This window comes from Anomalospiza imberbis, chromosome 9 (assembly GCF_031753505.1).
Source record: "Anomalospiza imberbis isolate Cuckoo-Finch-1a 21T00152 chromosome 9, ASM3175350v1, whole genome shotgun sequence".
Classification (NCBI taxonomy): Eukaryota; Metazoa; Chordata; class Aves; order Passeriformes; family Viduidae; genus Anomalospiza; species Anomalospiza imberbis.
Genome location: NC_089689.1, coordinates 29,802,170 through 29,820,624, shown reverse-complemented (window position 1 = coordinate 29,820,624; position 18,455 = coordinate 29,802,170). Strand labels below are relative to the sequence as shown.

General features: G+C 45.5%; 1 protein-coding gene and 1 long non-coding RNA gene across 2 annotated transcripts in view; one reads left to right on the top strand and one right to left on the bottom strand.

The window, feature by feature from the left end:
* LOC137478891 (uncharacterized) overlaps positions 1–18,455 on the top strand; it is a 369,499-nt gene that overhangs the window by 204,812 nt on the left and 146,232 nt on the right. The window lies entirely within an intron of this gene.
* The window catches only part of CACHD1 (cache domain containing 1), an 86,156-nt gene that overhangs the window by 18,736 nt on the left and 48,965 nt on the right, over positions 1–18,455 (bottom strand). Inside the window, exons 5-12 of the mRNA XM_068198958.1 lie at positions 12,590–12,716; positions 10,367–10,511; positions 8,202–8,418; positions 4,800–4,949; positions 3,550–3,783; positions 1,758–1,907; positions 1,138–1,261; positions 531–648 (exon numbers count right to left, since the gene is read on the bottom strand). Coding sequence (XP_068055059.1) covers positions 531–648; positions 1,138–1,261; positions 1,758–1,907; positions 3,550–3,783; positions 4,800–4,949; positions 8,202–8,418; positions 10,367–10,511; positions 12,590–12,716 — 1,265 coding nt within the window. The remainder of the gene's footprint in view (positions 1–530; positions 649–1,137; positions 1,262–1,757; positions 1,908–3,549; positions 3,784–4,799; positions 4,950–8,201; positions 8,419–10,366; positions 10,512–12,589; positions 12,717–18,455) is intronic.

The window sequence follows — 18,455 nt, the reverse complement described above, 5'->3', positions numbered from 1 at the left end:
TTTATGGAAAGTACAGACAAATTAATGCTCAAATGCAAGATTTTATTATTTCCACTCTTAATTGTGTGCTGCATGTGCCACATGTTTTACTGGTTTGGGTATTTTAAGGACTCTGAATTACACCAGACCAGCAAACCTTGGAGTGTCCCAGCTGCCCTGCAAAGGGAGTTCGGTATTAAATGCAGCGTTCCAGTCTTAGAAAATCAACTCCAGACACCTTCCTGTGTGAATTTCTGTTAAACAATGACATATTTAATCTCTTAAAACTGCTCAGCTTAATCCTTTAGGTTGGATTTAACTTAATACTGTGAAATGACCTACAAGTACCTTCTTGAGTTTGTTGGCACAAAGCAACCAATTCTAGCTGGCATCACAATTCACTTGGAATGAATTCACTTGGATTATGTTTAACCTCAGGTTCCATTTTAACCCCTGGGTTGAGATTAGTGATCAGATATTCCCAGACTGAAGGAAGGACAGCAGCAAAGCCATTAATTCCCCCTGTGCCATCCCACACATGTTATCCTCACCATTTTCCAGGCATAGCTGACATTGTAGGCTTCTTTCCCAATTTCCCTCAGCTTGTTGACGTGCCAGGACAGCGAGGAGTTCACAGGAACTGTGATGATCTGGCTGCCCAAGGGAATGCTGCAGTGGCAGATAAAACACCCAGCAGTTTATTAAACACTGAGCATAATTGTTAGAACTTCAGCAAAATCCTCCTATTGTGTGTTTATATAATTATCAAAAGAACTGAAGGAATTAACTGTTATTTGTGCTTGGTGAAGGAAAGCGTGTGTGTGCTGCAAATGCACTTATGTACCCTCACATTTTGAGCTTAAAAATTCTCAGAATAGGCAAAGGATAAAGAAAAACCCAGACCAAAGAGCGGGAAATCCTCCTGACAGGGAAGAGAGAGGTTAGAAGGAACATTCCCCAAATCAGCTGGGAAACACTACATAACAAATGACAATTGAAAAAAGCTGGAGGAAAAATCAAACCAGAATTGTTAATGGGGAAAAAATCCATCCAAGTATCCAGATATTGTAGGGAAAGGAACTTTACCTTACATACTCTTAAAATTCCTCTAGAAATCCTCCCAGTGCTGCTCATTTGGGAGCTGCATCCTTTCCTTACCTGAGGATGTTCTGGCGCACCAGCTCGAATTTGGGAATGTTCTCGTAGTGGATGATGTCTGTGTGGAGAGGAGGCTCAGACAGCAGGTAGGGCCTGGTCAGGGAGGGGTGCATCAGAGTGTATCCTAAAAAACAAACACACGGCCCCAAACGTGGAATGCATTACAAAGCTCAGCCTAGGATAGATATTTTAGGGGGAAAAACGAATATGCAGTAATTACGTAGAATTTTGGCAAAGATGGCAGTGACCAAACAATCTCATTGTCAAAGGGGTTGCAAATGAAAACCAGCTTGAAACATTCAGCAATAAAGTAAGCTGGATCAGAGGGAAAGAGCTGGACACACACATTAACTCCAGTTTTCCCTCTTTCCCAGAAAACCTTGGATGTCACAGGTGTAGGAAATCCCCACACCAAGAGTTTCCAAATCAGAACTCCAGGACAGAAGTTTCAAGTCATGAATCCACCTAAAGTCTCCGGTAACATTCTGGCAGAACTAACCAACGACACGCAATTAAACTGTTAATAAACACTATCATTCATTACTCAGAAATGCAAGACTTCAGAACTGGTGGTTCGCGAGCTCAGTGGGAGTAGAGGAGATGATCTGAGTCAAAATTACCTTTATTATCAATGAGGAAGGTGTAGGATCCCAAGGAGTCCTGGTAATAGGTGACATCTTCCAAGATATAGGCAAGGTTGACATCTACTCCAACAATTCCCAGCAGGAGGTTCCCAAAGTAACAGGGTTTACTGACAGTCATTATCAGGCCTTGGAGGGAGAGAAACACCACAAAACCATCAGAAATATCGTCTGGTTCATTACTTTGAGCGGAAACTGAGCATTTTGAAATGTTACACAAATAAATTCTGTATTTATTCCATGCTGGAATGTGGCCAGGGAGGCTCAGCAGGGTTTCTGTTGTGTCTGGCTGTTGTCAGCCATTCTCCCTAATGAATCCCTGTTCCTGATAGTGGCCTGAAGTATATTCATCAATTTATTAGAACACACATCCCAACTGATGTTGTCAGTCTCCAAGTGGATTCCTTATAGATATAAAATAAATTTGTGTGAAAAGCCAACAGAGTATTCTCTTCCTTTAACTGAATTTAAGGATAAATTCCTATAAATAGGATATTTATTCCTATATCCTATTCCTGTACGATAATTCCTATAAATAGGATGGAAGAGGAAGGAAATTACTTTGTCCTTGTAAAGCAACAGCTGGGATGAGTTGTTTCTCACCTAATGCATAATCAGAATATTAAATCTCTGCTCAACTAAATCCCAGTATTGCCACTGTGCAGGGAATCATATCCATAATTACCCAACACTTTGGGATTGATCTCATCCCTGAGGTGAGAACTCTGCAATATCTTCTTACTCCTACTTTCTGAGCTTAGAAACTCAGCAGCTCTTCCCTCACCCCAATATGAGATTCGTTTGCATGTACAAGCCTTCAAGTACACTCTGATATCCATGTAAGACAAACCATCTATGCACCATTCCCAATCCTTTGCTGCTCCCATTTTCCCTTGGATATGGCTTAGGGAGAGAGCAAGAGCAGAGTTTAATCACCGAGGGAGGAAATGCAGGAAGGAGCAAAAGCTCAGACTCAGATTTCCTCAGGAACAGACTTAAATTCAGTTTGGGTCCCAGAACTGTCCAGGTGTGCTGGAGCCAAAGAAGGGCTGAGGGTGGCCAGCTTGGGACAATAATTAACAGTAATTAACAATCTCTCCTTGTGCCATTTGCAAGGCTGTTTTTATTCTGCTCTTACACAGGGCTGACACGGATGCCATCCCAACCTATTTCCCTCCAGTACAAAGAATTTCTCTCCACAGATTAAATGATGGATGTTGTGTATGTCCTCATACACAGGAACAAATTTCGCCACAAGAATCCAAACTGAATGTGTCGACTCCATGCCTTGTTACCAGTATTTTCACAATTAAACCATCTGCAGATACAAATGCTACAGACAAAAAGGCTTGGAAACACACCTAGAACCAAAATCTTGTAGGATTGTGGAAGAGGTTTTACAGTGACCTCTGTGAGCCAGAGAGAAGTTTGATCAGAGGATCCATGTTCACCCCTAAAAGGATTTCCTGACAAGGTCGTTGACACAGAAACCAAGAAAGGAAGAAGGATTTAAATAAGAGAAACCTGCAGCTGCCCTTTCCAGTGAGCACTTTGTTTGTCTTGTGACCAAAGAGTGAAGTGTAAACTTCTGAGTTTTGTAAGAATGTACAAAAAGCATGCATGCTGGAATAAAAGCAGTTTGAAGCCTTCTGAGAACGGAGCGTATTTGTATTGTCTCCATCTCAACTACAGCACAGGATTACAGGGACAGGAAAGCAAAGAGAACCTGACCTCTGGCAGTTTTACACCCAAACCCAAGGCCAGCACTCACCATCCCCCATCTCATCCGAGAAGGGCAGGCTGAACACGGCCTCATCAATCATCCTGTTGGGCAGGTTGGTGTAGAACCTGCCCACGGTGGTCTCCAGGTTGCTGAGCTGGTTGAGGACCATCATGCTGCCCTTGGTGACGGGCAGGGCGCTGCGGTCGGGCACGCCGTACTTGGCCGAGTTCTGCTCAGCCAGGTCCCGCAGGAAGGCCAGCTCCTTCAGCCCTGTCACCCCCTCTGCCACGCAGCAGGGGCACACAACACAAGCAAACGGGTCAAACAAGCCTCATGTCCATCCAGGCTTCTGCACCCTGCTCCAAAGGAACGATCCCTCCTCTGTGTCACAGCACTGAAAATTCTATATTCTTATTTAAGTGCTTAAAGATTGGTTTGAGGAAAATTAATTACTAACACCAAATTTAAAGAGATTGCCTCTCTCCTACTGTTGCACAGTGCAAAAGATTTGCCATGCTGTTGACATCCCCCCTTTAAACAAAGCCCTCGGAGCAAAGAGCTGTGTGCCCCATAAATCCACAGGACAGCTCTTTGTTCTCCACTGTGGCTCGCCCACAGGCAGGACCAGGAGCGAATCCTCAGCCCTGGAGATAACAGCCTTTGTTCTCCAGCTGCATCATTCCAGTTTCACACTTCATATAAGTCCCAGGCTCAACTCCTGCACACAAATCAAAGCCTTTTGCACGCCCCAGTCTCAAATGAGTATTTAAATTTACAACCAAATCATACACTGGGTTAAGCATTCATTTCACTAGCTATTTTCAGTAATACAACAAACTGCCTTCGTGCTGAAAATGCTCTTTTGGAAAATGGGTGGGTGATCTTCACGTTTGACTTCACTCTCAGGTTGGTTTCCAAGTCAGCATTTCAGACTTGGTTTGATCTCCCATTCACCCTCCCTGGCTGATGAAGTCACACTTAGTCCCAGCTTGCTGCCCCTGGAAGCCCCCAGGAAGCTTTGCAGTTGCAATAATTAACAAATTTAACTCAGTCTGTAGAATCCAGGCCACAGTATTTTATATCCCTGCAGCTGCACTGGGATACACAAGGATAGAGTGGCACAGTTATAAACACCAAAGTAACAACATCTGGATGCAGCTTCTGGATTAAACGTGCCAAAATCCATGAACAAACTGCTCCCAGTAAGGCCTGGAATTACCCTGGAATGAGTTTAATAAACAAGCTGTGCTGTGCCAGGAAAGGGAATTTTATGGCCTGGAAGTCACAACATCTCTCACCATTCATGAGGGCGTAAGTGAGGATCATCACTGAGTTATTGAGGAAGCTGTTTTCTTCGTTGATGACACGCAGAGTGGCTTTTTTATCATCTTCTGAGGACTCTTTTGATGTGATCCCAGCCGAGAGATAAATGATGACCATGTCAGTATCTGAAACACAATCACAGACACAGCACAGAGCGCATCAGGTTTTTAACTCTTGTGCTGAGAGCTCTGAAATCTGCTCCCAGCAGCTTCTCCCAAGGATCCACAGCACCTCCAGGGGATGAACACACTGCAGCCACATGGATTCCAGCCTTTGGTGTTCAAGTTTCACTCTTGGCACTCACCAAACCTGTGTTTGGTTTGGTGCCTGTCGGCCACCCAGGAGCATGGGGCTTGCTCTCCTGAGCAAACCCCACAGGCACCTTCTGGCTTTGGAGTCATGGAATGGATGGGATGGAAGGGACCTTAAACCCCATCCAGTCCCACCTTCCACCAGCCCAGGCTGCTCCAAGCCCTGTCCAAGTGTCCTTGGACACTTCCAGGGATCCAGGGGCAGCCAGAGCTGCTCTGGGCACCCTGTGCCAGGGCCTGCCCACCCTCCCAGGGAACAGTTCCTGCCCAATCTCCCATCTAACCCTTCCTCTGGCAGTGGAAGCCATTCCCTGTGTCCTGCCCCTCCATCCCCAGTCCCTCTCCAGCTCTCCTGGAGCCCTTTAGGCACCAAGGTCTCCCTGGATCCTTCTCACCTCCAGGTGAGGAGCTTGGCTGCCTCCAGGCAGGACCACACAGATCCAGCACCTGGAGCAGCTGCTCCAATTCCATGGAAAGGCTCCACAAGGTCAAAACCTGCACTTTTCATCTCCTGCCCCTCTGTTCTCCTTCCACCCTGCAATCCTAAGGCACAGGATGCCTTCCCATGGAGCAGGGCAGGGCAGAAAGCTTGGGAATGTGACCTGGCCCCTCACATTTTCCCTGGAACACGTTTTTCAGGCTGAGGATGTTCCTGGCCAAAGTCCTGCCCCAAAGCCTTTGAACACAACAATTCACAGCTCCGTGCTGACTGCCCAACCTGTTCCATCACATTTATCTCAGTATTGAGAGTGGTTAGTGTTTAAAATGAACACACGGACTGGGATCACCCACAGGAAATCCACGCACTGGGCTGATGTGGTCACATCCCAACTTTCTTGTTTCACCTGGATTTTTGGTGGATTTGCTGTACTGATTTATTAAATAGGTATCAGTGCTTTGACTTGCACATTTTGTCCTCATGGCTTGACCAGAATTTCAGCCAGAACCAGATTTTGACACAAACAGGAGGTGCTGTTATTTTGGGGGAATTTCTACCTTAGTTTTTTGTAAGGGCTAAAAGTAGGAAAAGAAGCAAAGCCAGGTGTTTAAAGCAGCTTTGGGTGGAGTTTAAGGAAAATTGTTGCTGTGTTTCCTAGGCTACAGCAGAGATATTTTATCTGCAGCCAGGCATGGTGCTGCAGCCTCAATGGAGTAACAAGAGCCAGTCCTAAATCTGCATGAGGGACCAGAGCAAGCAGCTTTGGAGCATTTTGTCACCCTTTGGGATGAGGAGCTGTTGAGCAGGACTGAGTAGGACCTGAAGCAGAAAATCCAGATGTGTTTAACAGCACAGTTCTCCCATCTCACACCAGCAGTTCCCTTCTGACTTTGCCAGTGTGAATTTGGGATTGAGGCTGTATCTCAACAGCTTCCCTGACACACCCACACATTGTTCTCTGGGAACAGGATGTTAGAAAATTAACAGTGAAATGAAGGATTTTTTTTTGCTGGGTTTGTTTTTCTTTTTTAAAAAAATGAAAATATTATTTACAAGAAAATGAGACATGTTTTATAAACATCCTCTTCTCAAACCTATTGTGTCTCACCCCAGGAATTCTGAAATTCACCATAAACACGTTAAATCTTCACAATCTTCCACATGTAGAGAAAAGCTAAATCCAAAGCATTTGCATTTTAATTTTTTGTGCTTGTGCCCCAAAACAGTTGTTTGATATGAAACCTAGTGAACTGCGAATATGCCAAAACTTCCAATCCTAATATAAAACAGTGCCAAACATGAAAACGCGGAATCCTGGAATGGTTGGGGTTGATAGTAGAGGGACACCTCCCATCATCCCAGGGTGCTCCAAGCCCCGTCCAAACTGGCCTTGGACACTTCCAGGAATGGGGAGTAAGCAGGAGGATGCTCCAAGACTCCTCAGCTGATGTTCTTGGAATAAGTCCTGATGACAAATTCATCTTATCCCAGCCAGCTGCAGCAGCTGTTCATTTTGCATTTGCTGGAGTTGCTCCCCTGCCATCATTTTGCCAGAGGATGGTAAAATCCCGCCCTTGCCAACCTTATCCTTTGTCCAGTCACACAAAACCTCCCTGTGCCAATGGCCTGAAGCTCAGGGATTGGCTGAGCCTTTGGTAGCAAAAGCACCATTCCATAAACGCAAGGAAAGTCACGTGGAATGAGAGGGTATTTCCTCATTCTTTCCAAAGCACTTCAGTTCCTGGGCTTTTCCTCTCTCTCTGGTTCTGCACAGCCCCTGAGCTGGTGCCCTTTGGGACACTGAAGGCTCTGCTCTCACTGGAGCAGGCACAGGGCCAGGGTGTGGGAACTGAGTTACATAATCCGAGTATCCCGATGGAGATGGGCTGCTCCTCCACCCTGCCCTGGCACTGCCAGTGTTACTCAAATCCAAGGAGTACTCAGAGCACAGGATTTGCCTTCCACAGCTTCCTGGCAAGCAAATCTGCCACTCAATTTCACATTCATCTTTTCCATGTTTTTCATCACGTCCTCACTACAAAAACACCCAGAAAAACCCCAGCCTTGGGAAGGGGAAGGATAAAGCTCATAATGAGTACACAGAGTCCAGGGGGGTTATTCTGAGATGAAGGAAAATTTAGCCAGGACAGCTTTGTGTTCCACAAAATATCACCCATAACTGGTATTCTCAAAACCCCATTTCCCTGGGAAGCACGGGCCACTTCCCCAGGATTCCAGTAAGGCACACCATCCATATGCAAATGTGCCAGCACTCATTAAATGAACCTGCAGAAACTGCAACTTTCCTGGAAAGGCCCCCTGTCCCCCATACAGACCGGGGAACTAACTCAGCTATCACACAGATCAATCCTGCATTCTCCTCTTTCCGTTCAAAAGAAAGGCAAGGCACAAGTGACACAAATGAGAAGGGACTGGACACATCCAACAGCCCCTCACGTGGACTGCAGCCCAAGGAAGTGCTCCTAAAACAAAAACAGGACACGGAGCACGTTTTTGTTCCCATTCACCACACCCCACTCCCCTGGCCTCTGCCAAAGTGAGAATGTGAAATAAGAAAACACTGCAAGGCCCTGAAATAACCAGGCTTGCACAAGAGGCTGGCTTACTTCCTTGGAGCCTGGTGCCGTTGTTGGTGTTCCGGAGGAGCTGGAAAGCCTTCTGGAAGCCCAGGGCGTGCTGCGTGGAGCTGTCGGACGCCTTGATGCTGCTGACAAAGGTGGACATCTTCCTCTTGGTCTCACTGGTGGCAGGGGACAGGAAGGTCTTGTAGCACTGGTCCAGGGAGCACGTCCGCACCGCGTCCGCCACCGTCAGCACCGAGATCTGTTGGGAAGAGATCCCATGAGGAAGAGATCCCATGGGGAAGAGATCCCATGGGATCACCTCCCCTGGAGGTGGAGCAATGTGCTTAAACAGCTTGGGCCACAGTGTGCTCCAGCCAAACCATTTTTAGTTATTCTTATCAGAACCCTCTGGGATTCTCAAGGTTACTAAGACATCAGCTGTGCTACTTTAAGAAAGAAGAGGCTGAGAAACAAGATGCCAAGCACACAGGAACTAGATAAAGGAGGGCCTTGAAGCACTGGACTGTAACCAATCATACATCCTGAAAAGTGCATGGACAAGGTAGAGGCACCAATCAAGAAATGTGTGATTGTGTGTGCAGTAGTGTTAGAATGTATAAATAGAGTTTGATGTAAACAATAAAGGGGCTTCTGGTTAATGGCCTTGATTAGTTGTCCAGGAGTCCTGCTCTCCTGCATGGAGAACACAACACACATCTTTACATCATCTTTACACACCCAACACACAACACTGGGAGAAGCCAAGGGAGGAGATTCATGGGTTTAAAACTGGATTGTTGGAAAAGGAACGCTTAAGGCATAAATCTGTCAAATTTCAAAAGGATTATGCTGAGTTCGAGGAAAAGAGATTTTGGTCTTTGTTTCTCAGCAGAGTCAGGCTCACTCTGCTCCCTCACAATGGTCAGTGCACTGCTCTGGGCAGAGCCTGAGTGGGCCAGGGAGAGCTGACAGGGAATCAGCAGAGAGCATTTTCAGGAAAGCCTGCAGAGCCCACAGAAAAGTGGAGTGCACAGAGAAATGGAAAAAAAAAAAATAAACAACCCCTCTAAGGACTGCTCCCAGCAAATCTTTTTGTTGTTTTAATGTTTCAGTCAAAGCGAGGCGACTCTGACATCAGCTTTTCCTTAAATAAGTTAATGCAAGTGTTACCTCTATGCCTTAATGACATCTAACACACCAGACTCATTAATTGAGTGACAAACTTCATTAGGGAGCATGACTGAGGCAAGACAGCCAGAGAATTAAGCAGTAATTAGATACCTGTGTAACAGGTTCTATAACCACTGAGCTACTGACCAAGGAATAGGTGTCTTAAATGTATTCTCTGTATTAACACAAACCCTTCTGACACTTGAATTTAAGTGCTATTAATCCTGCTGAACTCTAAGATTACTTTACCATATTAAATCTCTCAAAAAGCACCATGTTACAAGCGGTTTTCCCATACTATTCATGAGAAGACTTAAGGCAAAGATTATCATCAGTTTTCTTCAATTTGATTTAACTGAAAATCTTCCTGTTCACAAAAGAAAACCCAAGCAGAGAGACCGATCAAGGTCTCACCAGTAGAGAGTTACTGAAAGTGAAGACCAAACTGGAGACTTTTTACAGAAGCACTTTATGAGTCCATGGCTGTCTGTTCTGAAAAAAATTACAGGTTAAGTGACTTTCTCACTGTCAATTGAGTACCAGTGACAGAGCAAGAAATCAAACCCAGATTTCTCAGCCCTTTGCTGGTCCCATAATTATCTGTGAATCTTCCAAACTCTAATTATGCTTCAGCTCACACCAGTAGTGCACAAGAATAAATCGTTTCCACTTTCACAAGACATAAAGAGAGGCTCAGAGGTGAAATTAGTTGCTCAAAGCAGTCTGGGATGTGAGAAGGAGTTATGTTTGGAGCATGGTTCTTCTTCCTGCTGACCACCACTGAAATATCTGCTGAGATGGAGGAGCCTTTAAAGATTGCTCAGGTGCAAGATTTTGTCTTAGATCAGTGGGATTTCACTTTTTTCCCAGCCTGCAAATGTTTCCCCCACATCTGAAAGGTTCCAAGAGTGAGCTCAAGGCTCTGCCACCCCTCGGAGGCAGCTCCCAAATCCGCTGGAGTCCACGGGCTGAAAACACCCCTTTGGGTGAGAACTGAAAACCCAGGGAAAGCTGCTCCTTGCCTGGAGAAACCTCACCTTGTCGTGCTCATCTATGGAGCTGAGGATCACCTGGGCAGCATCCTTGGCAATCTGGAGCTGTGTCTCTGTGACAGAGGCCCCGTGGTCCACGATGACCACGATGTGCTTGGACTGAGGGCGAACGGTGGAGACGTAGACGGGCCTGAGGAAGGACAAAACCCAAACCACCATCATCATCAGGCACCCTGTCATCCCGACTGGAATGCTCACGGGTGGGAATAGGCAGGAATTAAAACACCCAAGCAAACGACTGGGAAGAGACAATGAATTATAACAGGAATTTTTTTCCCTTATGAAAACTTGTAGCAGGAAAGCCCAGCTGAGAATCTGAGCATGCAGAAATGCCCCTCACTTCCTGAATTTTTTAACCTAAACCAGGTTCTTCTCTCTCTGTCACAGCAAGAGCTTTCAGGAATTAACCCTGTTGCTTACACAGCAGCAGCGTTTGGGATCGCTGCAGCTGTTCACAGCAAGGTTTGAATGAAGCAAGAAATGCCTCCTGGTAAATCCTGGCTGCTGGGAACTTCACCCACAGGTGAACTGGGTACAACAATGGGGATGTGCTGGGGCCAGGACAAGTAAAAACCTGTGCAGCTGCAGGGAGTTGATCAGCCCAGGGTGTTTGGGCTGCTGTAAGAAGGCTCCTGGCCAAGGCAGGGTGCCCTGGGATGACTCTCACCTGGGTCATGTTCCATAAGCCCTTAGATCTGCCCAGTTTTACATCCCAAAATGGGCTAACACCAGTGGGGACTCTCAATGCTGACGTGTGTCTGTGCTAACACCAAAAAACTTGTTTTCAGGCAAGTGTTTTCAGATCCAGCTCAATATTGAGAGATGTGTGAAAGAGTTCACAAGCTCTCACGCCAAGGTTTCAACCTGGAATAAATTAGGAGGATCCTCAGCACGGGGGAAGGATTAAAATAAAATGGCAAGTTTCTCTTTTCTCTTTAATCCAGACACAAAACCAGTCACAGTCAAGTGAGAGTTTTGGGGTCTAAATTTCATTACATCAAAGGCAGACACAGAAATCTTATTAAAAGGAAAGGAAATGCAGAAGATTTGACACAAGGCACTGCAGTAAACAACTGGCACAAATCAGTTCTTAACTGTAAAACAGCCTGCAGCTCGACCCTGGATTAATACCTGCAACTGAAACAGGGCCTTTGATCTTCAAAGCACTGAAGCATTAACTAATTAATTCACCCAAACTACCCTCTGAAGTAAATATTAGCAAAAGAAGACCCCTTATTTAGCCATGGAGGAACTATGACCCCAGCTAAGTGATTTGGATAAAACCACTGATGGTTTTAGTGTCGAAGTTCTGAGCAGGACTAGGGCAGCCCCAGTCTCACCTCCTCAGACCTCACCTTTCCAAGGCCTCAGAAAACTCAGTCAAGCTCAGAACTCTGTGCTTTGTTGGCACACCAAAGATACCATCAGTAAACTTTTGATTGCTCAACCCTGACAGAAAACCAAACCCTCCTTAGTGTCCCCAGAAGGTTCCTGGATGAGCTGCTGCTTCCCCTGCCCAGACTGATTAACTTGTACAATCAATTAATGTGTGCCCAGAGATATCAAAAGCCACTGCACCTTCCCACCCTCGAGCCCCCATCAATCCCATGGTACTGACGGAAAAAGCAGGGAAAAATACTGGACTTATTTTTGCCTTCATGTCCAGAGAGCAGAAATCCCTGTGCAGGAAACCCTGCCACCAGCTGATGCTTTGTTTTTACTTTTTTATTTTAGTGGAAGGAAATTTTCACTGCTGCTTCCCTACTATCCATGATGTGCCACCTGAACTTGGGGGAAAATGCTCCTACCTATGTGCCCTTCCCAGTCTCTTATCCTTCCCCTCCCTCCCCAAAGTGGTGCACCTGCCAAATCAGCAGAATCTCTGTTCACTGCTTTATTAACAGGGGTCAAGCATGAGTCAAATATAAGTTAGATTTCGCCTGCAGGCTGACCTACAAATTCCAAGTCGCTGCTGTTTATAGCTGATTTAATTTGGGAGAGGTGAGGACCTGTTTGGAATTTTAGTTTAGTTCCTTAGAAGTGCAAAGTGGTGCTTTACAAAACAGCCCTAAGAAAACCCAAGGGACTCCATTAGCAGTTACTCATGAATGTTGGCAGCTTGGCAAAGGACAACAGCGAGTGAAATGAGGGCCTGAGGAATCCAGTGTGAATGCTTTTCCCAGGAAACTGGAAGGAGGCAAATCCTACCTGCTGCGGTGTTCGTAGCTGCCTTTGCACCGGAACTTGTGGGCTGGGAAGACGGTGAAAATCCCTTCTTCTGAGCTGAAATATTGCCACTTGATTCCTGGGTTAGACTTCAGGTTATCAGCAAGGACTGCAGGGTGGAGAGGGAGAAAGAAGCAGAGTTACAAAGGCAGCCCAGACTCGCAGGGCTTGTTACCCAGGGCCTCTCTGGTAGAGTTTGGAGAAGAACAACCAGAGCCCTACATGAAACACAAACTGCTCTGCTTAGGATGGGTGAAACTCCACTGATCTGCAAACAGTTCAAGAAGCTCAGCACTGGATTGGACAGATTTTGTTTAATATCTGATGACAGTTCCTCAATCTCTGAAGTACACCCAGGTCCTGGGAAGGACCAGAGTGAGGAAGGAAGAGATTAAGGCAATTATATATTATATATATATACACCTCTACATCTCCATGTAACAATAAATACATTGTCAACATCCTTTCCGAAAAGGAAAAAGCCTTCATGTTAAAAAAATCCTGTTCTTTTGGAGGAATAATTCCAAAATATTCAACAGGTTTGGTGCTCACAGCTTCATAACCAACCTATTGCCAGGGAAGGGAACAGATCCTGTGGACATTGGGAAGGGAACAGATCCCATGGGCACTGGGAAGGAACAGATCCTGTGGACATTGGGAAGGGAACAGATCCCATGGGCACTGGGAAGGGAACAGATCCCATGGACATTGGGAAGGAACAGATCCCATGGGCACTGGGAAGGAACAGATCCCATGGATATTGGGAAGGGAACAGATCCCATGGACATTGGAAAGGGAACAGATCCCATAGACATTGGGAAGGGAACAGATCCCATGGACACTGGGAAGGGAACAGATCCCATGGACATTGGGAAGGAACAGATCCCATGGGCACTGGGAAGGAACAGATCCCATGGATATTGGGAAGGGAACAGATCCCATGGACATTGGGAAGGGAACAGATCCCATGGGCACTGGGAAGGGAACAGATCCCATGGACATTGGGAAGGGAACAGATCCCGTGGGCACTGGGAAAGAACAGATCCCATGGGCACTGGGAAGGGAACAGATCCCATGGACATTGGGAAGGGAACAGATCCCATGGACATTGGGAAGGGAACAGATCCCATGGGCACTGGGAAGGAACAGATCCCATGGATATTGGGAAGGGGACAGATCCCATGGGCACTGGGAAGGAACAGATCCCATGGATATTGGGAAGGGAACAGATCCCATGGACATTGGGAAGGGAACAGATCCCATGGACACTGGGAAGGAACAGATCCCATGGGCACTGGGAAGGAACAGATCCCATGGATATTGGGAAGGGAACAGATCCCATGGACATTGGGAAGGGAACAGATCCCATGGACACTGGGAAGGAACAGATCCCATGGGCACTGGGAAGGAACAGATCCCATGGATATTGGGAAGGGAACAGATCCCATGGACATTGGGAAGGGAACAGATCCCATGGACACTGGGAAGGGAACAGATCCCATAGACATTGGGAAGGGGACAGATCCCATGGACACTGGGAAGGAACAGATCCCATGGGCACTGGGAAGGAACGGATCCCATGGGCACTGGGAAGGAACAGATCCCATGGACACTGGGAAGGAACGGATCCCATGGGATCTGCCTCATGGTGCAGTGGGAATGTCCCACAGACCTTGTCTGCTCTCCCTACAGCCTGAAGAGACTAAGGATTGATGTTCATCCGTGGAATCACCAATTTTGCCACACCACGGATGTCAGGCAGCTCTAAGTCCTTTAAAACAAATGGAAATGCTCCCAGGAGGGAGGGGATGGGAAATCATTGGCATGGGAGGCACAAACCCCCTCAGCACCACAGCAGGAACAGGATTATTTCCCACTCAGGGCTGAACATCCTCTCTGCTTGCAGCAGACTGAAAACAAAATCTGGATAGTTGAAATCTTTAGTTTTTTACCTTGCAAATACAACGGATCACACCAGCTTAAAATGCATGAAAAAAAAGAAAACATTTCTTTGCCATTTCTCCTTTCATGTTCTTTGACTGCAGAACTCAAAGAACTGGCAGAGGGGGGCTCTGATTTCCAGTGCTTCACCTTTTGCTCAGCATTCCCCTCCAGCATTCCCTCAGGACTGGCACTGAAAATAGGCCAGTTTCATCTCCTTCATTATCAAATATGCCAATATTTGGGTTGGAAAGGACTGCAGGGCACATTCAAACCTTAGCCAGACACTCTACACCCAAATACCCACACTGAGGACAGTCTGAGCTCCACATCCTCCACACTTTAGCACTTACTCAAGTTTCCCAGACTGGCTGTGGCTGGATGTTCTCCCCACATCCAGCTCAGTGTAATTACCCTGCAAAAACCACTGTCCTGGGCTTTCCCCACTCCTCTTTGCCACAGTATTTGATACTTCCCACAGTGCCTACAAATCCCACTGGGATCCTGAGCTCTGTGCAAAAATGCAGCTTCTCAGGAGAACAATTCCCTGCCTTGATGGACCAAGGACTACCAGAGGCTCCTCATTCCCCTCCAAAATCTATTTTTTCTCTGAACTTTTGCTTCCTCCTGCAGGCAGAAGGGCCATGAGACTACCAACATTTAAATTCTTCTTTTTGTGCCCAGCCACCAGGATTTCATCGTTCTGGGGGTGAAGTTGTTTTGTATAAAGAGGCTGAATTTCTGGTGTTGAAGTTTTTGTTTTGAGTTACAGAACTTGAAAAATGTAATTTCAAAGTTGACATGTGAACACTCAGTTAAAGCCTGGATGAAATAACTTGTCCAGTCTCATTTTACCAACAACATTACAATAAAGGAGTTTATAATTTAAAGGCTTTGGCTTTTTTTAATCCTTGCTATATTAAAGATAAACTTCTCATTCCTGCAAGGCCATGAGCTGTATTTATTTCCCCACGAGAGTATGTGGATTTAAAAAGGTTCATTTTCCCCATAAAACAATTGGTTTTGAAACTCAAGCTCTGCTGTTCTTCCTTTTCACACAGTTGTGCTCATGTTTCCTCCAGCGAGTGTTAGTTCAATAACAACCTCCCCAGGGACCACCAATTTTATCCTTACTCTGCTTTTTCTCCCTTTTTTCTTTTTCCTATGACCACAGCAGACAATCTCCCTGCAGATAAGCCATGGCTGAAAAATCCAGACTTTTTCTCTTTAAACACATTCTTATTTTCCATCCACTCAAGCTGCAAGAAAGCCCTGCAGATATTTCCTCAATTCTTACTCCTTGCCAGGACATACAGTAGATGATTTTTTTAAACCGAAACCTCACTTACCCCACCTTTCCAACCCTTCAGTGCCTGTAGTTAATTCCCACCTCCTCCTCCCAGGAAAACCAGCTCCTGGACAGGTTATTCCATCCAAATGGATGATCCCAAAAGGTGATCCCTTACTTCTGGGCACAGACCGGGAATAAAAGTGGGCAACTACCCATGAGGTGGCACTGCCAGGTCACTCCAAAGCCTCTGTCCCCTCCACTTCCCCTGCAGCAAGATCTGACCCCAAATCCTGCTGCACACTGGAAAACTTGGGAAGTATTAAGACGACAGCATTTGAAATGATAATTCTCTCTAATTATAAATATCTCACAAGGCAAAAAAGGACTTTTAGGAAGAAAGCCTTGTGTGATAGAGTTTATAAAACTTCAAAGGGAATGCGATATGATAACACTTAGCACTTCTAGATACCACTTTACATCTTCAAAGCACAGCCAAATCATTAACTAATTAATCTTCAAAGAACAGCACAAACAGGAAAAAAAAAAGGAACTACTGAACATAATTGCTCGTTATAAAAGGGTTTCTTACAGCCCTCCTCTTTAGCATTACATTTGCTGAGCTGCTGACCTCGGATCTCATCCCACAAAAACCAGGAAAGTTTAATTTCCAGTTCTCCTCTGACAAGTCCCTCCATTAAGAACCCACATGGTGAAGAAACAGCACAAAGAAATGTGTTTCCTGCACAAGTGAAGACATCCTCTAACTCTGCAGACAGATCTGATCCAGGATGTTCCAAGTCAAGCCCAATTCCAGCTCCTGTGTTGTCACCAGGAATAAAAGCTCTGCAGCTCGGCCACAATTAGCATTCTGCTGGTGGCATGAGCCAGGACAGAGCCCTGCTCAATCCTCGGGACTCTGAAGGGAAAAGAAGTAAAAAACCCTTTCAGTTCAAGGAATGGGGCCAGATTCCTCCATTAAAAGGATTTGGAAGGTGGGGTATTAACTCTTCTGCTCAAATAACTCCCAGCCATTTTAACTCAGCCAAAAATCAGTGTAAAATACAGCAATTTAAGGAACATTCCACATTCTGGACTCGATGATCCCTTCCAACTCCAGCTATTTTACAATTCTAAGACTTTAAATGATCAACACCTCGAATAAAACAGACAGAATTTACTGGGCAATTTGGTGCCATCTCTGCGTATTTCTGGGGAGGAGCGCTCTGCCGAAGCTGCCTGACTTGGAACAGACATTTCAGCACTTTGAAGGATGAGAAGGAGAAAGATTTACTGGTTCACTGTTTATTCAAAAGGCAAAAAAACCTCCAAAGGAATCTGATAACATAATGCACTGGCTCTGGGGAAGATTTAATAAATAAAGGACTATTCAGAATGGTGAGGACAGATCTCTTCATCTAACTGCCCAAAGCCTGTGTCTCCATCTGGAGAATAAAGACTTTCTCCTTATCTGTTTTGTAGTAATGGCTAAAAGTAATCCAGATGCAAAACTCCAACCAAGATAAAACAAAATCTTTTCAAGACACTAAAAAACATTTTAAAAGCCACCTAATATCAAGAAAAAACAGTGGTAAAAGTGATATTTTTTAAAGCTGAGGAGACACATCTATTTCCTTCTCCCTCCCCTACGATTAATGTTTATTTTAACCAAAAAAATCCAGTAATAATGGAAAAACCAGATCTGAAAGTTTCATGAGCTCCATCACCCCTCTTAACACCCTGCTCAGGGTGGAATCTGGGGTTGCTGTCCCCGAGGGCTCTCCCAGGCTCTGTTCCTGTGGCTTTGTGGTGCAAATTCCGTTCCCTTCCAACACCTCCAACTTCAGCACTCCAATCCCACTTTTTACTCTGGGCCAAGATTAACATTTCCAGAGCTTAGCTTGAGGTTGAGCAGAGCAGAGCTGAAATTTATGTTTTGCCAAGAGCTTTTTATAGGCAGGATTATTTAAACTGCAGAACTCACATGGGAAAAGGGGGGATACTCATGGGAATTTTGCCTTTTATGTTCAGAATGAAATGAAAAACTCATTCAGGAAGACAACGATGAAAACACCCAGATGTTCTTTTTTTATGCCTTAAAAACCCACAGTTTTTAAAGCATAAAAATAAGTGAGGCAGAGGTAGAGCCTAAACACAAAGTGAAACAGATATTCCTCCCCAGCTCTGCATGAGGATACTTATGAAAGAAGAAAGAAAATATGGGATTAGGGGGATATTTTTTTGTATTTTATCAGGGTTTCCTTTCAGAGGTGGTTTTAGTTTAATGTGAGTATTGATCGATTTATTGAGAATTGGCTCCTGTGAACACCAAGGGCTCTGCCCTGAGGGTACCCTCAGAGGTAAGTGGTCCTACAGAAAGATAAAATGAAGAGTTTTAAGACACAGATACACTAGTTAGTACTTTAAAACCCCATTTACAAGGTGACAGCATCCCCCCAGCTGGGGGGATGCCGGGGCACTGAGAGCACTCCATCCCTCTAACCAAAACTGCTTCCCACTCCATTTGTATCCTGAGCCAATTCCTGTTCCAGCCCACGAATTCCTTTGGGCACACACGGATTTCCCGGCACAGGTCACAGCCCACGGCTACACCACCCA